The sequence below is a fragment of the Mauremys reevesii genome, linkage group 1, assembly GCF_016161935.1.
Source record: "Mauremys reevesii isolate NIE-2019 linkage group 1, ASM1616193v1, whole genome shotgun sequence".
Classification (NCBI taxonomy): Eukaryota; Metazoa; Chordata; order Testudines; family Geoemydidae; genus Mauremys; species Mauremys reevesii.
The window spans coordinates 252,977,215-253,001,173 of record NC_052623.1 but is presented as its reverse complement, the minus strand read 5'-3'; the positions used below and the strand labels follow the sequence as shown (position 1 = coordinate 253,001,173).

The following is a 23,959-nucleotide window of genomic DNA, read 5'->3' as shown; positions in this document are numbered from 1 at the left end:
GGACATCTTTATTAAACTGTCCTAGTAATAGACATGTTGTACCTCTCTCTACAGAGATTGAACCAAATGCGCTTCAAGTAAGTAATAATGGACATGAAACCTTAACACAGACACCAGTGAAACGGCCTACAACACCAACAGGAGCTGCATACAGACAAGGTAAAAACTCTCCTGCAGCTACATTCAGTTAATAGTGCTGCTGGTCTGTTTCTTGCATACCCTTGTATCCTGTGGAAGGTGGTGGGCCAAGATTCAGCCTGGTTGTACTGTGCGGGGTGCCAAGCTAGGCAACTGTTGCCAAAGTGTGTAAAGGCCAAAAACTTTGTAATTACAGTGGATTTCTTGGAATTGCCTATTGACAAGAGATCTTAGGGTTAGATACAAATAATCCTCTTTTAACCCAAGACTAGTGCAGACAAGCTAAGAGAATCTATAGTTGTAGGAGTCTAAACTGGGGGCAACAAACAAAACTACTTGTTTTCTTTTTAATTCCATCAACCACAAGCTATTTTCCTCAGTGACTGTTTTTTTCTTTTTTAAAACAAACAAAAACCTTCTGGCTGTTAGTTTTTCTTACATTGCCCCACTCTACAGTCTTAAACCATTTGATACCAGCCACCATGTTCTCGTGCCCTTCCCAGCCCCATACTACTAGCATAACTGCCAATCAGAAAACAATTTTCATCCTCCTTTTAATATTGCTTGAACTGTTGGCCACAGGATTCAATATATTTTGATTGTTGGCTATAGAATAATTCTCCATTGTCTACTTTCATAAGAATTTGGCCCTTAACTAGCAGGTTTTCTCACAGAATTATGACTCGCTTGACTTAAAATATTAATTAACCCTCATCCTTGTAAGTTAGGTAAATGTCAGAATGCCCTTTTCACAAACTGGTAAACTAGGGAGTAACCAGCCCGGCTTGGGCCAAGAGCAGGACTTGAACCTGCTCCTCTCGTAGCTCAAAGGCATGGAATGCGGCCGCTTGAGTTGACTGACCAAGTCCCCTACCTGAAAGTGGTAGCAGACTTTCACAACTCATATATGGACCAGCCTCTACTAGAATGACCAGTTTCTAATGTAGGTTACCTACTTTCCTTAATGGAACTTACTCAGTACTGTAGGTGGTCTGAAAAGTAAGTGACAGCACTGGGACTAACATTTGGCACTCCTGAGTCAGCAAGGATTTCAGAAAGGCCCATCGTAGTTAAGATTTTGGCTCCAAACATTTCCATTTATCCATGGTGCTAAGGGGTATGTTGTACCATCTGCTTTCAGAATGTTCTATTGACTAAACCTTGGACAGCTTTCTTTGAGAGATGAAAAGGACACAATTGAAGTGCATGATTTTAAAGCCCCACCTCTCAGGGTTCTGTACTCAGAGGAGGGGACCACAGGGAGTGCTTGGCTTTATTTTTTTTTTTCTTTTGGAATGGGGTGGATGAGAGCAGACCCAAGCACATCCATAGAAGAAGGATCCTTTTGTGGTGAAGGGACTGGACTAAATCAGAAGAACTGGATTCAGTTCCTGCATCTGCCCCAGATGTCCTGTGTGGTGATAGGCAATTCACTTAATCCTTTCTACCTCAATTCACCATCTGTAAAAGGTGTAATATTTCCTGTCTGCTACCCTTTGTCAGTCTTGTCTATTTAGACTGCAAGCTGTGCAGGGTAGAAACAGTCTCTTTCTGTGCTTATGTACAGCACCTAGGATAACTGGATCCCAATTTTGGCTGGGGCTCAGAGGCTACTGTAATACAAATATGATGATGATAAACAATTTTGGCTCTTGACTCAACCTCTCCCACCTGCCACACACTTAACACACCCAGAAAGGTTTTCTCCCACAGCTGAGCAGACAGCATTGAAGGAAAAGAATGGCGAAAACATGGAGACGAAGCAAAAGAACCCTTAAACAAGACACTAGCTTTGGCAAGGCCCCAAAATCCAGTGTGTTCAGGAGTTAATGCTACCAGCTCAGCTCGTTTGCGCTGTTACCAGAGAACCCAGGCAAGCAATACATGCCTCTAAGCTGTGCTAACTGGCTAGCATCACCAGATAAAGTGTGTGAAATCGGGATGGGGCAGGGGGGTAATAGGTGCCCATATAAGGAAAGCCCCAAATATAGGGACTGTCCATATAAAATTGGGACATTTGGTCACCCTATAACTAGCATCCGTGCTGATAATTTCAACAGAGGTCAGAGATTTGCATGGCCATTGAGACTGAAATATCCCTACTGAATGGTGCCTCCAGGACAGTGTGGGGGAATAAGGGTGGGGATATGATAGAAGTGTATAAAATCATGACTGGTGTTGAGAAAGTGAATAAGGGTGTGTTTACTCCTTCGCATAACACAAGAACTAGGAGGTCACCAAATGAAATTAATAGGCAGCAGGTTTAAAAACAAAAGGAAGTATTTTTTCACACAATGTACAGTCAACCTGTGGAACTCCTTGCCAGAGGATGTTGTGAAGGTGAAGACTATAACAGGGTTCCAAAAAGAACTAGATAAGTTCATGGAGGATCGGTCCATCAATGGCTATTAGCCAGGATGGGCAGGGATGGTGTCCCTCGCCTGTTTGCCAGAAGCTGTGAATGAGCAACAGGGGATGGATCACTTGATGATTACCTGTTCTATTAGTTCCCTCTAGGGCACCTGGCATTGGCCACTGTCAGAAGACAGGATACTGGGCTAGATGGACCTTTGGTCTGATCCATTATGGTCATTCTTATGTAGTGGGTGGGGATGCTCACACAGTTGTTAGCAATGCTGTACCTCTTCCATACAGAGAGCATCAGTTACCAGCATAGCAACCTCCGCATAGGATTCATTTAATTTGCTTACATATAGAATAGAGATGAGGTATACACTCCTTCCTTCGGGTTCCTAGCCTAACCACCCAGCCTACTAAACTGTGAACTGCAGGCTTTTTCCCATTGTCAGCATTCCATGCTCATGCATAATGTGTGGGGCGAGGCGTGGTGAGGTCAATGCTAGCTTTAGCAGGGATTTCAGAAACTTCAGTGGTGGAGGAAATGATTTACAAAGTACTAACGCTATTGCATAGTGATTATGGCTTTTAAAAGATACTGCTGTGGGATGCAAAAAGCCCTATTGTATACAGGATTAAAGGGGGACACAGATCTCGCTAGTAGTTTTGTTTTCTCTCCTCCAGTTTACAACACTCACACAGATGCTTCAAAATATTTCCCTATTGATTTGGTCTCTTTCCACTTGGGAAATGCTGCGTTTGATTCCCCTCTGTGTGCATGGAGCACAAGCCAACACAGCTCTGTTTTTCTTGTGCCCTTATCTGTGTGCTTTCTAAGCAGGGAAAGCATTCTTTGCTTTCCCAGAAAACATCCACTAACTTGCTGAGCCTGTTGCCTAATCCTGGACAGGTTGGTAAGAGACCAGTGTCAGATAAAGAATAAATCTTCACAGTGGAAAATTGTCCAGATCAATGAATATGTGAAAGCTTGAGCTGGATAGCTTTGTGAGCTTTCTCCCCATTGAATACCCAGTTCACTCTGGAACTGTCCTGGGTCATTGGCTGTTTGGATGGGCTGTCAGGCTAGTTTTACGAACTCTTTTTTGGTCTCCCCTCTGGCAGGCCGGGCACTCAGTCACTTTGGGGATGTTGCCCATCTTGCTTCCAGTAGCTGGATTGCTGGGGCTTTCTGCAAAGCACTGTGCTTGCCTTCTAGCACTGGAAACTCATCCTCTGTACTGGAGTATTTCACTTCTATCATTCCAAGCACTTGAGACCTGGGGATTGCTTAAATAATAAATTATGGGAACTATACCATATCTATATTAGGGAGAAGCAAAAGTTTGCCCTTGGTTACACCTATGCATTTCAACTGGCTTCCGAGGACTACACATTTGTAACTGAGGGCAAACTTTTGCTCTTTGTATTACTAGAGAGACATTTAGTGCCCTGGGTCTCAGTGATGACTGAAGCAGTAACATGCAGTACTAACAAGCTATTTCCAATTGGCCATATTGTCCTCTTCAGATCTCTGATCTAAGATGTAATTAATAGGAGTTGTAGAGCAGTAGAAGCTCTTTCCCAATGCTCCTGTGACCAGCATATGCTCTTCTGTGCAGAATGTCCATCGGAAGTGGAGTTAACAGAGCCCAGAGGTTTCTTCTCATCCCCTTGCTCATCAGGCTACCTGGGAAGCTTGAATTGCTCTTGGGTGCTCAGAATGTCCCCCAGAGGCATGGCAAAGCTCACAGTAAAGCATCTATCAATACCAGCCTCACGGAACTGCCAAGTGGAGCTCCTAGGGATATATGAAGAGAGCCAGAGAGGAAGAAAAGTAGTAGGTAATCAATAATCTAACTGAAGCTTTTCAGCACTCTTAGTTTCTCCTCTGTGTGTGGAATCTTTTTTAAAACTGGCCAGTGTCCATAGAGTGACTGTGCCATACTGCAGGCTGGATTTACTTTAAGCTACATTCTCTGCTGAGTGTATATTTGACTTAGTTCTGTTGACATCAGTACATCAGTTTAAAGCAGCAGAGAGTCAGGCCCTTAATTGAATTGTATGAATGGCAAGGGAGGGTGTGTGGAAATCATGGTGTAGTATTTGGATAGATATGCAGGTACTATACATTAGACATTCTGGCCTAAATCAGTTTCTTGACCTTTTTTTCAGGTGATGTATCCCTTACCTGAAGTAAAAACATTTTACAGCCCCCTTACAGGTCACTTTTCAATGATAATGATAGGGTTATATATGTATGGCTTCTGATGATAGTTAACTGATAAAACACTCCTGATTTAAAAACAAAAAAAGCTCAGTGATTTCATTATTCAACAAACATGGGAAATGGCTACCTGTATCTAAAGGTTTGTATATTCTGAGCAGTAAATTACTCCTAGGGGAATTCTGTGCCACTGCATATGTGCAGAATTTATGTCCCCTGAAGATTGATTGATTGATTGATTTTTGCTTCCCTGCAGAAAAATGACTCTCTGATGGGGAAGCAAAAGGAAGCCACAAGATCAGTCATGTGACCCTCCCCAGCAGGAGGGGCGGCTCTAGGAATTTGGCCGCCCCAAGCACGGCAGCACGCAGCGGGGGACATGCTGGCGGTCGCCAGTCCCGCGGCTCTGGGGACCTCTTGCAGACGTGCCTGCGGAGGGTCCGCTGGTCCCGTGGCTCCGGTGGAGCATCCGCAGGCATGCCTGCGGGAGGTCCACTGGAGCCGCTCATTGCTGGGATCCTGCCTTACTGAGCCTGTCTGCCCACACCTGGTGCACCTGGCACAGAGGGGCAGGGCCCTGAGGTGTTTCTGGGGCAGGCCCAGTCCTTGGATTGTCAGAGTTGGGTGCAGTCTTGCCGTTGAGCAGGGCCAGCTCCAGGCACCAGCTAAAGAAGCAGATGCTTGGGGTGGCCAATACCAAGGAGCAGCCCTCTAGCCCCTATTGGGGTGGCAGGTCCAGGTCTTCAGCAGCAATTCAGCGGCGGGTCCCTCACTCCCTCTCGGAGCGAAGGACCAGCTGCCAAATTGCCGCTGAAGAGTGGAGTGGTGTGATTGCACTGCCACGGCTGCTTTTTTTTTTTTTCACCTCTTGGGGCAGCAGAAAACCTGGAGCCGGCCCTGCCGCTGAGTCCATGTCCTGGGGGGAGCGGTGCAGTGATCTCCCACCCCTGTGCAGCCAGTGGCCTGTGCTCCCCAATGCCATGCTGGAGCCTCCATGTTTATTTGACAAAAGATTTGCAGAATTTTAAAATATTGTGTGCAGAATGTTTAATTTTTTGGTGCAGAATGCCCCCAGGAGTAAGGGCAGACTACAGGGATGTGATGTGTGGTGGTTATTCATGTAGACCCACTGGTGCATGCTAAGTTTCCTACTGCACTTCAATGTAGTGCTGTTTGAGGCAGTATTACATGAACATCCATAAGGGAACATTGCAAAGAGATCTCTTGTGTCAGCGTATACTAGTGTAATGAGTAAGACTGTCTACACTGTAAATTACTTCGGTATAACTTACGTCATTCTGGGGTGTAAATAATCCACACCCTGAGCAACGTAAATTACTGACCTGAGCACCAGTATGGACAGCACTATGTCAGCGGGAGAGCTTCTCCCACTGACATAGCTACTGCCTCTCGTGGAGGCAGGAGTTAAGTTGATCGGAGAGCTCTCTCTCATTGACTTAGAGCATCTTCCAGGGCTCCCCAGAGGATTCAGGAGGCCTGGGGCAAAGCAATTTCAGGGGCCCCTTCCATTAAAAAAAGTTGCAGTACTATAGAATACTATATTCTCATGGGGGCCCCTAGGGGCCTGGGGCAAATTGCCCCACTTGCCCCTCCTTCTGGGTGGCCCTGGCATCTTCACCAGAAGTGCTACAGTGGCGTAGCTGTGGTGTACACAGTATAGATTGTCCTATAATATACTGTTACGCTTTTGGCCCAAGCAGCTACTAACTGGTTACAAGATTTTAGCTTTTTAGCCCGCATCCTAACCCAAAAACCTCCCCAGGTTCCTTCCAGGATCCAACCACTGTGCCTTCAGCTGCTCCTTCGGGCAGTCTTCCCCCTCCGTGTGTTCTTGTCTGGCCTCTGATTGTGTGATTTCTTTCCCCATTACCCCTCTCACCACTTACCCAAAAGAATACTCTGCCAAAAGTTCCAGGGTGGGTTCTCACGCACCTCCTTGTCTTAGTTATGTTAATAGAAGGGAGAGCTCACGCCTGCCTTTTCAATGGGATTTTAACTCAACCCATAACAAGGTTTCACCCAGCTCATAACACATTACTCATTACATTATACAAAAAGGACCTATTTTTTGGCATCTACGTAGCTCAAAAATTGCTAAACCTACCCCCCGTCCCAAATTTAATAACCCCCCCCCCCCCAAAAAAAACCCAGAAGACCTAAATATATTTAAGTGGTTGTTTTGAGAGGTTGACAGCCACCCTGGAAGTGTAAGGGAGCATGGGGATGGAAGAGGGAAACTTTTTTTTGCTTTAGATTTTAACACTTTCAATTCCTCATGACCCCACAATTGTCTTTTGCAACCCTCTGCACCCACCGGTTGAGAGAAATGGGTTTAATAAACAAATGAAATAATATTGTGCCTATATTTTGAAATAGGCCGAAACTATGGGATCGGGTTGGAGAGAGGGGTCAAAGAAAGTAAGGTGCCAGCTCCAACATCATCTTACTTATTTCATGCAGATTTACAGATTCGTAGACTTAAACACCATAAGGGACCATCATGATCATCTAGTCTCACCTCCTGCACATTGCAGGCCACAGAACCTCACCCACCCACTTCTATAGTTCAGGTGCACAACATTCTGTACTATACAACCATAAATAAAATAGAACTGGAGCTGCTATGTGCAGAGGAAAAGGGAAAATCAAGATAAGAACCTTGGAATCCCTGTGAGGAAATGGGTGGGGGAATGGCTTTTTCTTCTTTATTTAAAAGTGCTGTGCTGATGGTGGGGTGAGGGGTTAAGAGGAGGCAAATGACTAGCTAGCAGCATGCTCCCGTTGCTGCTTGAATGCCAGCTCCATCCCCAAAGAGCTTTATTAACGTTCTCCTTCCTATTCTGTATGTGCTGTGAGTAGAACAGGAAGTGGAGTGAATTGTAAGTGTTTCAGGAGAGGGCGTGGTGTGCGCTTGGGGAGAAACAAGGCCTTTCTAATTGTTTAAAACAAAACAATGCCCCCCACATAGAATGTTTCTGGGGAAAAGGAGGGGCTAAAAGCCACAAGGAGGAAATAGTAGTAGCAGTTGATGTAGTTAATCATAACAGAACAAGGAGTGCAGGGAAACAGACCTGAGATGGGGGGACTTTCTACTGTCCTTGAGACCTGCAGTTCCCTTGGCAGTTTGCATTCACCATTGGAGGATAGGATTAAAAATCAAAATGATCTGGACAAACTGGAGAAATGGTCTGAAGTAAATAGGATGAAATTCAATAAGGACAAATGCAAAGTACTCCTCTTAGGAAGGAGCAATCAGTTGTACACACACATAATGGGAAATGACTGCCTAGGAAGGAGTACTGCGGAAAGGGATCTGAGGGTATAGTGGCTCAACGTTTTAACACTGTTGCAAAAAAGCAAACATCATTCTGGGACGTATAAGCAGGAGTGTTGTAAGCAAGACATGAGAAGTAATTTTTCCACTCTGCTCTGCGCTGATTAGGCCTCAACTGGAGTATTGTGTCCAGTTCTGGGTGCCACATTTCAGGAAAGATGTGGACAAATTGGGGAAAGTCCAGCAAAGAGCAACAGAAATGATTAAAGGTCTAGAAAACATAAGGGAAAATTGAAAAAATTGGATTTGTTTCGTCTGGAAAAGAGATAACTGAGGGAACATCAGTTTTCAAGTACATAAAATGTTGTTACAAGAAGGAGGAAGAAGAATTGTTGTTCTTAACCTCTAACGATAGGACAAGAAGCAATGGGCTTAAATTTCAGCAAGGGAGGTTTAGGTTGGATGTTAGGAAAAACTTCCTAACTGTCAGGGTGGTTAAGGGCTGGAATAAATTGCCTGGGGAGGTTGTGGAATCTCCATCATTGGGGATTTTTAAGAGCAGGTTGGACAAACACCTGTCAGGGATGGTCTAGATAACACTTAGTCCTGCCATGAGTGCAGGGGACTGGATTAGATGACCTCTCAAGGTCCCTTCCAGCCCTATGATTCAGTGAGTCACACTCATTGTAAACAATGCTCTGCTTCTGATATGCCTAAAGGAAAAGCTATTTTCAGACCTCTATCCAGCTTCTTGCATTGAGCAGGCAGAGCTCAAACATTCCTTTAGCCCTGTCTGCATTTATTTGGAAAAGCTGGAGACAAGGGAAATCAAAAAATTGGGAATCAGAGGATCCAAACAGGACAGAGTGCAACAGGGGTCCTGGAAACAATTTCAGATTCAGAGGCCCACACACAGGGTGTCCCACAGCAGAGGATCATAGTTTAATCCAAACTGACCCTTTAGATGGCAAGCAAACAGTCCATGTGATCTCAACTATCTGTGGGTCATAGGATGACCAACAGTTCTGTTTCCTACCTTGTCCTTAAGTTATTGCATAATAATGGAGTTCTGCTCTATAAATTATATGTAAGCTTGGAAGGATTAGGTTATCAGTAAATATTGATTTTACTGTGTACACACAAACCGACAAAGTATTTCCGTCGATAACGATGAAAATTTACAGATAAGCAAAGTAAGAGAAATGTTGCTTGAGAACTTCTTAGTTCAATTTAAGGATATTTACTTGGTATGTTTTGATGTGATGTTGACAATTTTGTTTTTAATGGCTAATAAAGCTTTAACTCTTGAATTTCCACGTCCGTTGTCATTAGTCTGACCTCTCCATAATTTTCACCCTGTGAACATTTCAATTGATAAAAATTAAAATGCTTAAAAATCCATATCCAAAATTAATTTTAAAAAAATCAGTCAGTAGGCTTGGCAGAAGTTGGGCTTTTTTTATTTTCATCAAGAAAGACACCGAAAAATGCAAACAGATAAATTACTTACAGCCAGTATGTTTCCAAATACTGCATGTATTAGGCTTTATTTCCTCTTCCTCTTAGTTTTTCAACTTCCCCCAGAAAGAGCTGTGTATTAATTTTGTAACTATTATGCAACTAAAAGTTGCACTTCCAGGATTTGTTTCCAGAGCAGTTTCTAATATTTCTCCTTTTGCTTGGGTTTGTTTCTCTCCTAGCTGAACTATGTGGTGTCCTGCAGTCGCCTAGGACCTTTCTGAGTCGTGGCCCTGTGGTGAAAGTGGTGTTCCATTCTCTTACCCCTGCTGCCTTTGGCATTGAGTACATGGTCTTCAGAGTCCAAGGTATGGTAAGGTGACACCCCCACTGCTAGAGAGAGAGAGGGTTGGTCGAGAGTGAGCTGAACCATTTGACCTCCAATTCAAACTAACCTATACAATTTCAGGACTCTGCTTGCTTCCAGAAGGCAGTGTGGTGGATATAGAATAAGGGACTCTCTTCTGGAGGAACCAGTTGAGTTCTTACTGAGCACCAAAATAGAGTTCTTATTTTACTGAGCCCTACATGGGAAATTAGAAAAACACAGAATGAAGAAAGCTGGAATGACCTTAAAATAAGCCTTGATATTTCTTTTTACAGAGAACTTAAATAACAAGCAGAAATGTCTTGAATAATGGAAAATAATCACTATTGGTATCAAATTAGTTGGCGGCCCAACTGTTTTGTTTTCCAGACTAATTTTAATTTTTAAATGAGGCATTTTAATTTTCAGCTTTCTTTAGATGGACTTTAGCCTAGGAACCAACTTCTAGAGGCACTCGTGGTATTGTCTTGGCCATTGGTAGAAGTGTATTTAAAAGACAGTAGCAACTATAATCCCAAATTTTACATCCAGTTTCTTTCTAGGGCCAAAGATTGGAAAGACAGTGAAACGTCCCAAGGATATGAACCAAGAATTGTCACGCTGCCGGGATGTCCTTCTCACAGACCCAGAAGGATTGATCCACTCACCAGGCTATCCCCATGGCTATCCTAATGCCACCAGGTGAGAGTGAACTGGTTTAATCCTGTTTCTTGGAACTCGATTCTACAAAACTGTGGCTGATCTGGGATGAACAAATATGACTTTTTCCACATCTAACTTCTGTATTTCATTTACACATCTTTTGAAAAACTGAACAGGTGCCACAGAAGGCAATTGTGGAACCTGTCTGCCTCTCACATAGAAACATGGTGATCAGAAGGGCCAATGCTGCTACACCCTTTCTAACACTTAGTGGCCAAATCTAGCATTGTTCTGGTAAAATCATTCATCATGTTGTCAGCTGGAATGCTAAAAGAGACTCTCCCTCCCCCTCCTCTGGCATAGAATAACTCAGCAAGGTGGTAAAAAGGGCACTCTTGCTCAGTTTTATCCTCACCCTTTTTGCAAGGCTTGTCTAGTTCCTAGCCCTTTCTTCCCCCCAGCTTTTCCTGCTAAGAGGGAGTGATGAGTAGGAGTGGTTGCTCAGTGAAGTGTTAGGCAGCTAGGAAGCTTCATTGGCATTGGTCCATCTTGTTTCTGAAGAATAAGTGTCATAATTTTATGTACACTTTCATCAACTGGTTGATAGTTCATTTTATTCATAATTTCTATACCAAAATGGATTCAAACCAACATCCCACTCTGGATTAGAAACTCCACGTTGTTGTTTGGGTTTTTTTTTTAAACAGACTCAAATTCTTTTCTTTCCTTGTTCCTTCCACCCCATTTTAGTAATGATCCCGTGGAAATGTGAGCCAGTTGTAGGATGCATGTGATTGATTGGGTGTTAATTTGTTCTTGCCCTGCAGCTGCCACTGGCGAATTGTAGCCCCGTTAAAATCCATTATTCGGCTTGATTTCCTGGCCTTCTGGACTGAAAAGACTCTGTCTGATTGCCATGGACAACTGATGGTGTATGAAGGATTTGAGCCAAGCAAGGAGCTGATAGGTGAGAGATTTGCTTGTGGTTTTGCTGGGAGTGGAAGAGGAAGAGGGAAACTCTTCCAGTTTTCTTAGCAGACCATTGGGCAATTTGCCACATGAAAAGAGGAATTCCATCTTTGTTTCTATTTATACTGACTTTAGGGGAGTGTCTTCTAGCTGGTTCGTCATCATTTCCATTTCTAAGACCATTTCTGTTGATCTATTGTAGAGATGGGTTTGGTTGTTTGTTTCGCTGTTCATGATAAGTTTGCCTTAAAGGCAGATGTCAGTCACCAAATTGGCCATTCAATATCTTAGGAACAAATGCACTTTAGCATGTGGAGTGCTTCCTATGATGCTTCTCTCAACACTGCTGTGCATGACAGTAAGCAAGTGACAGTTGAACTGGAAATAAATTGCAGCAGATACTATTATGGGGCCCTCAAGGAATTTCTACTAATTTATACATTGTCTCAAACAGTTCTGGCCTACAGGGCACTGAAGTGGCTCATTCTCCAATTAACGTGATGCCCTGTGATCAATCCATTGGTCTCCACATAAAAATGTGTCTTATGAAAACTGTGAAACAACAAAATAACTTAAAAAGAGACTGTTCCCTCCCTTGTGTGCAACCCTAACAATCTAAACAGTTAAATAGAAAAGTAACTAAAATCTCATTAGTGCCATAGCATATGACCTCTATGTGGATTGGTTAACTTTCAGCCATCAGAGATGTCGGTCTGAAAGCATTCTCTTCCCCCAACCCAACCACCACACCCTAATGCTTTTAATGGTTACAGTAAGTGTGTTTTTACCTCTTTGATTTTGGTTTGTTTTAGTCAAACTGCACTGTCTCTGTTGTGAGAAGGACACTGTTTTGTTTATAAGAAGTGTGTACAATAACCTTTTGAAATTCTGCTCTATCTTAGCACCAGTCTACACTACAAATGTAGATCAATGTAACTGCATCACTCAGGAATGTGGACTTTCCATACCCCCTGAATGACATAGTTACACCTACCTAACCCTCAGTGTAAACATCACTATGGGTATGGCTACACTGGCGATTTGCAGCGCTGGAAAGCCTCCACCAGCGCTGCAATTAGTAAGTGGCCACACCTGCAGGGCACTTCCAGCGCTGCAACTCCCTGGCTGCAGCACTCAGCATGGGAATAAGGATTCCAGCGCTGGCTGCAGCGCTGGTCATCAAGTGTGGCCACACACCAGCGCTGTGATTGGCCTCCAGGGTATAAGGTGTATCCCAGAATGCTTTTATAAATTACTCTCTTTGTTTTGTTATGCAGCCTCTCTTTGTTTTGTTGTGAGCTCCTGTTTGCTGTGATCATCTGTACCTGGCTGTAAACAATCAAATGAGAGGCAGGCAGGAGAAGTGAGAAAAACAGACGGGAGCGATTGGAGCTCCATTGAACTTCTAAAAAAAAAAAAAAACACTGATCACAGCAAACAGGGCTGTACTGTGTGTGCTGCTGTGAATCAAATGAGAGGCAGGGAAACAGCGTTGGATGCAGGGTTCGCAAACATTTTTGTTTTTTTCCAATCTCTCTCTTCCCGCTCCCCTGTCACACACCACCACACCCCCCCCTCTTTTGAAAAGCACGTTGTTGCACTTGGCTGGGATAGCATATGCATAATGCAGCACAGCAGCGCTGCTACTGCAATACTGCACACACACACACACACACTGGGGCTGTGTGTGTGGCCACACACCACACACACAGCTGGATGGACAGCTGGACCGCCCTGCAAGGTACCAGTACCCTAGCCATAGTCAATGGGAGGGCTTTTCCCGTTGACATAGCTACCGCTTCTCAGGGAGGTGGAGTACCTATGTCAACTGGAGGTCTCCCATCGGCATAGGTAGTGTCTCCACTAAAGCTGCACCAGTGCAGCTGCAGCTCTGTAAGTGTAGACAAGCCCCTCAGTCTGTTAATCGGAGTAGAATGAACTCAAGGTGGCTCAACAGACTGAGGTTTCATTTCTCACTGATACATGAAGGATTTATACAGGTACAGTTTAAGGCTTCATTTTTCTGAGGTGTGGTATAACAGGTCTGGGTAAAATACAATAGCCTAGCATTGTGCCTTTCATGGTTATCAACTGGAATCCTACTACCTGGCAGGTAACTTCTGTGGGGAAATTTCACTCTATCCTTTAAAGTCCGATGGTCCAGTGGTGACGCTGACCTTCATGTCCAGTGCTGAAGTGGTTACAAAAGGGTTTGTTCTGACCTACTCTTTCCATGATCTACAATCTGGTAAGTTGGTTACAGATTCAGTTTGGAGTGGAGGAGTGGGAGTGGAGTATAGAGAAAGGTTATGCAAAATGTAAGAGAAAAATACATATCAAAGTCTCATGACCATTTATAAAAAGAAAACCAACTTAAAGAAGAAGCTTTAATAAATGTTCAGCCAATATCTGGAAGATGTAAAGCACTATGAGAGAGAGAGAGAGAGGGTCTCCCAACCAATCCATTCCAGAGAGGAGGCTTATTGAGCGTCAGAAATCTGGTTCTAACCCAGTCTCTACTATTTACTAGGTATTGAAGCAATTCACCAAACTTCTGCATCTTCTTTTCCCATCTGTGAAATGAAGGTCACTAATTAACAGCCTAACCAATGTACTGTATCTTCCAGTGACCCCACCCATTCTGCTCTGCATAAACTACTAACCCCTATCACCATCTGACTTCTTTCACGACTATTCTTTTCCTTTCCCTCTCTCCTTATGCACTGAACTCCCTCCCTGAGCTAGTATGAAAGTTCATAGCTTTCCGTCCTTCAGACGCCTCCCCGCACCCCCAAGACTCACTTCTGCTGCACCTACAAGAAACCAGCTAACTCATACAGCCATTAAGGTTGGTTAGTTTTTAAAAAATGATAGATTAAAAAAATTGATTTTTTTACTTCATCACTCATCACCTTTCTCTTGTAGCCCTGGATTGGAAACCCTTTGGGGCAGGGACCCTCATCTTTGTGAGGATAACACCTAGCAAACAGTGGGTGCTACTGTCATACTACGAAGTAACTTCTGATACCCTGGGATCAAAGACATCATAGATGTGAAAAATTACCACTTTGTCCCTTAGGATACTACTTCTGTTTTTCATGAAAGCAAATCACTTTGTGACCACAACAACCTAATTCATCAGTCCCCACCACCACCCACCGCTTCGCATTTGTTATGCCACATAAGAAAATAAGCAGAACATTTTGTTCATGTAAAAGGTCTATCCAATATAAATATACTGTCAGTTCTGGTAAATGAGTTTATCCTTGTAAATTAACAAAACACAATCATATCTTTAAAACGTCAGGTTTTTTTGAATATTACATATTTGGAGACCATACAGACCTTACTGTAAATATAGGGGAAACTACCTGTCCCTGTGTCAGAGTGTGGTTCTTAATGCCTAATCTCTCAAGAGTTCGTGTCTACCCATTGAGGCATTCAGAATCCCTAGTTTATTTGTATGGTGAGTTTAACCATTAACAATGAGTATGGTAACTCTCTCATTTTAGGTTTTGCATTAGGAAAATTGAAAACTGCTGAAAAAGGTAAGATCAGTTCTAGCTCTTTCTACCAGCCATGCGGGGAGGGGAGACGCAAACCATCAAACCATAAATAGCTTTTCTAAATGTCTCCTGGATTTTATTTGGAGAAGCCAGGACCAGAGAAGTGCGTTGGTAGCTGGAACATAAAGGAATTCTTAGCTAATCTCAAAGTCAGCCTCAACTCCCTCAGATTTTGAGTGATGGGAAAGGAACTCTATTTGCGTTTCCCCCTTTGTCTGTGCATCCTGGAGTTGTAGCTAAAATGACTAGTCTGTCATGCCATATGTGACACATCTGGGAGAAGGAACACCCTTTTTTTTAAAGCTTGAAAATGTGAACCCTAGTGTGACATCCTGTTTTTCCAGACCCTTCCCCATGTCATTCCCAATAGCCTGCAGTTCTCCCTCCCTCACTGCCCCACCAAATGTACCCAGCGTGCACTATCAGCCCCATGCCCACCTTAGTCTTAATCTAAATGTATGTGATGCCAAATTGCTAGTGGTGAAATAACTGAAAGTGACTCTCCTTTCACAACCTACATAAATGAAATGTACAAGCAAAAGGACTTTGGAGAAGCCTGGAATAAATAAAGAGTAAAATTTATTTAAAAAATAAGTAAATTCCAACCCTGCAGCCTGCTCTACTCTACTAAATAAAACTGAGGAAATACATCCATTGGTTTCAATGGGCTTAGCCCAGATGTTTTTCCAGGTATGAATCTGTCTAATTAGAAATGTTACTCTTATGGCTGAATTGTACTGGTTGTAGGATCTCGGATAGCTTGGCCTTTGGCTCTTCCAGAGTTCAACACACTTCCCAAATGATGGATCCCTTTTCCTTCTTCTAGAACAGCTCTTCTATATTAAATATACCTGTTAAGGGCACTGTATCAAGCTGTGTGGAGAACTATGTTTGCTGTGCAGGTAGATCTTAGTATCAACAGGAGCTTTGTTCAAGCAGAAACCAATAGAATTTAAGTTCCACTCATGGGTCTGCTTGCTTTTGTTGTTAGAAAATCATAGGGGATCAGGATTTTTCCAAAGCTGGGTGGAAATTTTTGGATGAAACTTTTTTTTTTTCACACACTTCCCTCTCCAGCCCACCCCACCCCCCACAAAAGGCAGATTCAGGTTGACTGAGCCCTTTTGTAAATGTGTATAGAATTAACTGAATTGTTTCAGTTGAGGTGGGGGAGGGAGAGAAATGAAAAAAATCAAAGCATTTTGTTTCGACATTGAAAATGACTTCATTTTGAATTTTGGTTCAATTTTTGCTTTTGATATGCCAAACTCAAAGAAAATGTTTTTCCTTTTGGGTCTAACAAAATGCTTCCTTTGACTAATTTTTTTATCTTCACATCTCCCAGTTATGCCAGTGATCCAAAAAAAACCCAGTCAGTTGTTTGTACAGCTCTAGCCTTTTCAGACCGTTTTTAATGGATGTTAGAGAAGACAGATTTCTGTCAGGGCAAAATCTTAACCACTGAAACTCTCATTTTTCTCTTTAAGGGTGTCCAGTCTTGGATTTAATTCCAGTTGGATCTGCTGAGATAACATCTCCTAATTACCCCAACACTTATCCCAACATGCTGAACTGCACCTGGACAGTTTATTCCACTTCAGGAAATAGGTTGAAAGCTGTGATCAGAGACTTGGTAACAGAGAATGCAAGAGGCTGCATTTGGGACTCTTTGAACATCTATGATGGCCCAAATCACTCTTCAGGGCTGCTTGGTAGGTTGATCTCTCTCTGTCTCTCTCTCTCTCTCCCTCCTGCCTTGTCTCAGGGAAGTTGGCCAACATATGATGTGGGGACAATCTCTCTATGTGGGGAACTAAACAAGGTGAGGGAGAGGGAAATCTGAGTTATTGTAGGTTTTCCAAAGGTAATGAGTGCTTCCAGAATTGTTCTACAATTCCTATTGGGTGTGGACTGGGATGGTCTCTGAAGAAATTTGAACTCAGGGACTTCTCTCTTGAACTATTTGGGGCGGGGGTAACAGTAAGAGGGAGCTGGTGTCTCATACTCTTTCTCTTTCCACTGTTCCTTTGCTCAGTCTTTTGTAGCTTATGACCTGCTGCACTATATTCTATTTGTGCATCTGATCTAATATGCAGTTCATGGACAGATACTACTCCTTTGCTTTGAATAGTGATGGTAGTCTTACTGTTTGGGTATAAACAGAGTAGGATTGCTTTCGAATGTAAGTGTCTCCTTTTCTTGAGTATGGCTCTTCTTTTAATTCTGTGGCTTTGACAGAGGACCTTTGAAGGCTGAAGCTGTTAGTTTGATAATTAAGGCAGTACTGTGTCTTATGAAACACAACTACATGGAGGACTTTGTCAAAGCTTTTCTTCAGACAGTTTACTAACAAATGGCCCAGAGCATCTCACAACTGAATATTCTTGGTAGGAGAAAAATATTTTCACCCTCTTCAGGAAGGATATTAAAATACTCCTGTACTTAAAGTATTATCCCCACATGGTGTAGCAGTAGGCTTAGCCCAGAGCTCTCGGACATTGAGTGACTTTGGGCAAATCATTTAAGATCCTAGCAAAGCTAGCAAAAGAGCTGTAAGTGGACCCCTGCCCCAGGGGCATTGTCATTATAATGTTTTGGCCTGGGTTTTATTTTATCTTCAAAAATGTGGCTACCCTAAGAATAAGTTTAGCACAATTTGACAAACAAAATTGCTTTGTCACTCTGTAAGTGCTCACCTCTTTGTAATTTGCAGCTAGTTTATGTGGCCAAAAAAAGTCTCTCAGCCTGTTATCAAGCAGCAGCTACCTGACTCTACATTTCAAGACGGACAGGTCTGTGGGGAACAGAGGCTTTAAAATTCTGTTTGAAGAGGTGAATCAGTGGCCAGCACAGAAAAGTAGGAGTGGCATAGAACTTGAAAGCAAATGTAAGTAATGCTGTAGGTCTTTCTCTCTTCCAGTCCAAATAGCCGCCTTGTGCCTAAATAGTAGTAGAGGTCTCAAGGAAGGGAAACTTGAATGTATACAAGTCTGCTGAGGTGACCTGTCTCCTAAAGGAATCATTCTACACTCAGTTGAGGATGCCATGATGGCCAGTTTTCATTCTCAGCTATGGACTTGGTTGTTAATTGTACTAGAGGTATGTTGCTGGGGTGTTGATTTTCAGGCCTCTGTATAATTCCAGTCATGAGTGGATCAAATAGCAATATTCTTACTGAATTAATGTACAAGGCAGAACACTAGATCATACCTTAGTGGAGGGAGAATGCAGTTAACATACCTAATTGGACTTTTGTATGGTTCTGACCACCGCACCAAAGGCTTAACTGAAAGAATGGTTCTCTAGATGCTGATTGCACCCACAGGAAACCAATAAATTCTTCCATGTCTGCTCATGTCTCTTGACAAGAACTCATCCAACAATTCTTACTAAAAGGATGTGTTGTCTCCTGTGGCTCTGGATGCAGGCCAGAGGTGTCTGTCACAAGGCTGTGTGACACAAGGCACTGTGACCCAGGTGCTGGAACTAGGGGTGCTGGTTTCCATCATATACAGGGTTTTACAGTTTTGTTCAATGGCTTTCAGCACCTCCTCTATAAAAATGGTTCCAGCACTACTGACCTGTGGAATGTTCCAGAATATCTTCCACAGAGCTCCAAAAAGAGGCTCTAATGCACCTTGTCCGTTACTGTTCTTGATAATTTCCTCCACTACACTTGCACTGCCAATGAAAACAGCTTGACAAGGAATTTTTTAACTGACTGTCTTTCCCTTCAATTTCTCACAGGTCCACCTGCTAAGTTAACAGCTTCTGAGGAAAGTAAATATTGTTCATTTAAGGTTTCAACTATCTCTTCTCTCTCACACCAGCCCCTCCCACAGTAAACACCTATTGGAAAATTAATGGTGTGGGAAGCAGATTCACCACCCAGTTTTTCAGGCTCTCCCCTCCTTAATCCTACCAGATGTACTTGGGGATCCTGGAACTCTTGATAGGGTATTTCTTCTGTTTGAGCAAATGTCTGATATTTCACTGTCTGGATTTGTATGCATGTTTAGCTTTGTCAAGCTATGACCAGTAAAATATTACTAACAAAATGAAACCGATTCCAGACAAATGTGGTGTTCCAGTGGTGGATCCATTCCCAGTGGACAAGTCCGAGATGAATGTGAAAGCAGTCGGAGAAGACTCGGGCAAGCCAAGGGTGGTTGGTGGCAGCCCAGCACCTCAAATGTCCTGGCCCTGGCTGATCAGTCTACAGTACGAGAACGAGCACTTCTGCGGAGGCTCTCTGATTGCTGAGAAGTGGGTCCTAACAGCTGGACACTGTAACTTCAGGTGGGCAACGTCGTTAACCCTTCCAACACCACCACAATGGCACATGCTAGCCTGCAGACTTTGGCAGCCTCTAAATCATTGTTGCTCCCTGACAAGCAAAACCACTTCATACTACTACTTGCTTCACAACTGTCCCAGAAGTGTGTATTTACCACCTCCTCCTCCCTGCTGCTACAGCCCTTTTGAAAAACCCCAGACAGACACACATTCCTCCTTCTCCTCAAAATGTACAATTTCCAGGGATCTTCCATCACCCCGTCCCCCTGCCCATCAGTGAAAATATCCTCGTAAAATAACTTCTTCTGGCACTAATAGGTCTCTACACAGGTTTGCTTCTACACATACAATAGTATGGCTAGCCTAGTGTGGTGCCTTTGCCAGCCCAAGCCAAAGAGTTAATTATTACACTATATATGAGGGTTAACTTAACTTGATGTATGCCCTGGTATCTCTTCACTATTCAGTGGTGGTGAGATTGTGGCAGTTGTGCCAGAATTTCATACAAAAGCATTGCGCTGAATTGTCTGACACGGCTCCGTAACAGAGAGAGATGCAGAATGATTCTTGGAAAGGATTGGCACTTAGATGCTAACATAGTCACTAAGTTGGCACTTGTTGTGTGGCCTGAATATTTGTGTCAATGTAAACTTCAGCAAAACTAGAATCCAGTTCCTGCTCTAGTGATTAGTTTCAGAGTAGCAGCCGTTTAGTTTGTATCCGCAAAAAGAACAGGAGCACTTGTGGCACCTTAGAGACTAACAAATTTATTTGAGCATAAGCTTTCATGGGCTATGGCCCACTTCTTCAGATGCATAGTATGAAACATATAGTGAGGAGAGAGATATACATACAGAACATGAAAAGGTGGAAGTAGCCATACCAACTGTAAGAGGCTAATTAAGATAAGCAATTATCAGCAGGAGGAAAAAAACTTTTGTAGTGATAATCAAGATGGCCCATTTAGTGTCACTAAAACTGAGTTTCGAGAATATTGGACTGCCTTGCTTAAAAGTACACATGAACAGTAGTGCATTTTGGAAACTGAAGGTTGGTCTCTACATTTTTTTACAATATGGTAACTTCTGATTGTTTTGGGTAGAATTTTCAAAAGCATCTGTGTGACTTAGTAGCAGAAGTTCCGTTTAAAACCAATCAGATTTATGCTTCAAAGTCATACAGGTGCTTTTGAAAATCTCACCTATCATCTTAAGTAGAATTTTATGCCATTTTTGTATATGGAGATTTTGTTTTCTTAATTGAACTGAAAATGTGTGTTCTGTTTTTCCTTGCCCAGTGCTCAGACAGACAGGATAGTTCTGGGAAAAACATATTTGTTGCCAGACATAAAAGGCAACAACCCTGTCCTTGTGAAAACTGTGCACACGCACTATAACTTCAGTGGATTTCCTTCCAGCAATGATCTCTCTCTCTTGGAACTGGAGAAACCCATCAAACTAGGTACTATCTGGAGTCCAGTTTTTGTACAACTCCTCTAGCTGTGTCTGAGTATATGGTGCGGGATTGGCATGGTCCATTGAAAAGGTTCTGATCCAAGACATGCTGTCTGATAAATATATGTAATAATATAACTCTGTTCTCTTCAGTAGTCATTAGGACACCACTACTATCTGGATAAGCTCATGGGGAGCCTGATCCAAAGCCCAGGGAAGTCAGTGGAAAGACTCACGTATTTAAAATAGTATTTAAAATACTAAATTTAGAAGAACCAAGAGTAGGTACATAATTTCCATTATAAGGCCCTTCCTTTTTCTCACTGCATAAAGATTTGTGTGTATAACTCTCTGGCACTGACAGGCACATACACCTTTTTCTTTTGAAGCGAAGTATATTGCTTTGAACAAGGTATCTTGTTTGACAAAGCAAGTTAGCCGCGTTCAGAATTTAAAGGAATAGTGTGTTTCTTTACCACTCTACCAAATATCATCTTAGCTGTGTATATAGAGACAGTCAGAGAATATCCATCCATGGTTAAACTTAGATTTAATTCATGAGTGTTTGTTCCAAAAAATACTAATGTTACAGCTTGGTCAACATATTGGAGGAATAGAAACGTGGTGTAAATTGAGTTAGTACCCGCTAATATTGAACTTTGAGTGAGTGAACCATGGACATCGCTGTACACCCTCTTTGTGTGCTGTTGCTAATGCAGATCAAACACCTCTTTCCCTCAATCCATTGAATCACTGTGTAGCGAGGGGGAGATTGGTCCACTAGTGAAGGTTTTTTGTGTCTTGCTTGCATGACAGGGTTAATTGTGACTGACTTAGGAGTGTGCACTTGCTTGAGTTCTGCAGGAAGCCTAATTAAAAGTCTCCAACTTGTTTTCTCTGTCAGTGTTTCAGAAGTCTCCCTCCCTCCCACCTTCTTTATCAGACCAAAGTAAAGTGATATCAGCCATATTGTGTTATGGTCACTAGGCCGAGACTTAAATATTATGAAATGTGGGTCTTTCACGTAATTGTGACTCTTTAAAATGGTTCTCTCAGGCATTCAAACAGTCTGTGGGGAAAACCTAAACAATACTAGAGCCCATATGGTGCTCTGATTTGTTTCATGGAATACTCGGTTGTTTGGTTTTGGGGGAAGTGGTGACTAGGAGAAAGGGGGTTAGAAAAACTGGAGATGGCTTAAATAAAAAAGGGAAACTATACCAAATACCGACCTGATTCTTTTCTATTCAGGAGACTCTATAGCAATAATTTGCTTACCAGATAGAGATGAGGAAATAAGCATTGATGCAAGATGCTTAACAGCAGGATGGGGAGCAACAGAACCGGGTAGTAAGTACATGTTACTTTTCTAGTACTAAAGAAAACCTATACAGTCCAGAGCCTTGTGTGAGCTTAGTTGTTTGTTGCCTTCTAAACTCCGTTCACTTTTTGTTTCCAATATTGCCCCAATGTGTAACACATTTTCCAAACAGAAAAGGTGTAGTGACTGTCCCAAAAAGCTCACTCTGTTAAAACATAGGGTAGGGAAAGGGTAACAACAAACTTTAATGTGGTGAGACAACTCTCATGGTATCTAGATACCTCTGATATCCTTGACCCTTGTCAAATGGTACGTTGGTTGTGTTAGATGATCTCCACTTGGGGGTGGAGGAGCTGGTGTTAAACCTCTAATTACTCTTGAATGATAGTACAAGAGGACCAGGAAAGTTTTTTGTTTTTTTGTGGGGGGTTTTCCACTGACTTTTTCCTGGCAAGGGTTTAACAACATACTCACAGTGTTCTGTTGGCTCACTGCATGCATGTGTAACTGAGCTACAGGAGAATGGGGCTTTGTCCCCATTCAACGGCTGGTCCATATAGTGCTTCCAGTGAATGGACTTAATTCCTGCTTTAGCTCAGCTGACCCTCAGCTATAATTTTAGCTCTCTGGGTCCAGGGTTCAAACCCTGCTGATGACACAGGTGCAGTGAGTTATACCTGGCTGTGTGAATGGAGGGGAATTCTTTTTCTCTGAAGACACACATGGAATCTCATTCTATGCAATGTGTTGAATGTGCATATGAAATGATGCAAGGTTCTAAAACTGTGTGTAAATGGAAATAATTTCTGCAATAGTAATCCCCAAATTGTAGTGTCAAGAGATGCCTGGCATGGCTGAAGGGGTTAAAGGATAACTGACATAGTACATGTCTTAAATATGTAACCTCTTATCATCCTGCCTCAATGGCATGTCTCTATGCATTCCTTTGTTTTCACTAGAGGATGAATACTCCATCAGGCTACAGCAGACAAATATACCTCTCCTTTCCAATGAGGCCTGTGTGAGCTACTGGGGACAGGATATTAAAAATACCAACATCTGTGGTGGAGCTGCTGGAGCAACTGCTTGCTCGGTACGGACCTGGAGGGGGGATATGAATACTTCTTTCCAGGCTACTACTGGTGGCAAAAATGTAGCTACATAATGGGATCCTGGGCACTATGGTAATACTACTAATATATCATTGAAGATCAGAGTTTGAAACAGTACCCTTGTAATTCAGCTGATCTAAATATTTGTGAGCTGATTTTAAAAAAACCTTTTTACTCTCTAGTAGCAGCAAGTAACTTTTTTTTTTTTCCTTTTTACAGGGAGATTCTGGAGGGCCACTGATATGCATAATAAATGGGTATTATAAGCTGATCGGCATTGTGAGCTGGGGCAGTGATAATTGCCATCCAAAGTCACCAACGGTTTATACCAGAATTTCTGCCTACAGGGACTGGATTTCCTCAGTCACTAATGGAAAAGTGTGATTCCTGAACTGAACTCTTATTTATTCCTTTTTAAATGGGGAGGAATTTGTGAAATATGCCTGGTAAAAATCCCCAATAAATACGGCAGCATCTGTCACATACCCTGATTTTCTTTAAACAGCTAAAGTGACTGTGTTAATGCTCAATCTCAGCTGTCTCCTTCTAATGGTAAATCTAACACTCTGGCAACTCTAGCATGAAAAAGCCATCTCCCAAAAGGTGTACATATGTGAATACACATCTCTCCTTACATGGTTAGCATTGCCATTATTAGAGCCAAATTCTCTGTTGGTCTAAATTAGTGCAGCTCTTCTGAAGTCAAAAGAGCTGCATTAATGTACAAACAAAATGTGC

At 42.6% G+C, this 23,959-nt stretch overlaps 1 protein-coding gene across 7 annotated transcripts in view; it reads left to right on the top strand.

Moving 5' to 3' along the window:
- The window catches only part of OVCH1 (ovochymase 1), a 54,317-nt gene extending 30,594 nt beyond the window's left edge, over window positions 1-23,723 (top strand). For 3 of the 7 annotated variants that reach the window (XM_039508249.1, XM_039508245.1, XM_039508238.1), the window contains exons 21-35: window positions 55-159; window positions 4,116-4,337; window positions 9,716-9,841; window positions 10,404-10,542; window positions 11,331-11,470; window positions 13,586-13,720; window positions 14,985-15,020; window positions 16,526-16,750; window positions 17,752-17,925; window positions 18,786-18,818; window positions 19,112-19,337; window positions 20,632-20,795; window positions 22,040-22,138; window positions 23,069-23,202; window positions 23,441-23,723. In XM_039508249.1, coding sequence (XP_039364183.1) covers window positions 55-159; window positions 4,116-4,337; window positions 9,716-9,841; window positions 10,404-10,542; window positions 11,331-11,470; window positions 13,586-13,720; window positions 14,985-15,020; window positions 16,526-16,750; window positions 17,752-17,925; window positions 18,786-18,818; window positions 19,112-19,337; window positions 20,632-20,795; window positions 22,040-22,138; window positions 23,069-23,202; window positions 23,441-23,605 — 2,123 coding nt within the window. In that variant the 3' untranslated portion in view covers window positions 23,606-23,723. Of the gene's footprint in view, window positions 1-54; window positions 160-4,115; window positions 4,338-9,715; window positions 9,842-10,403; window positions 10,543-11,330; window positions 11,471-13,585; window positions 13,721-14,984; window positions 15,021-16,525; window positions 16,751-17,751; window positions 17,926-18,785; window positions 18,819-19,111; window positions 19,338-20,631; window positions 20,796-22,039; window positions 22,139-23,068; window positions 23,203-23,440 lie in introns of those variants that run through there. The other 4 variants (XM_039508274.1, XM_039508266.1, XM_039508256.1 and 1 more) reach the window with 4 other exon arrangements.
- The last annotated feature ends 236 nt before the right edge of the window (window positions 23,724-23,959 follow it).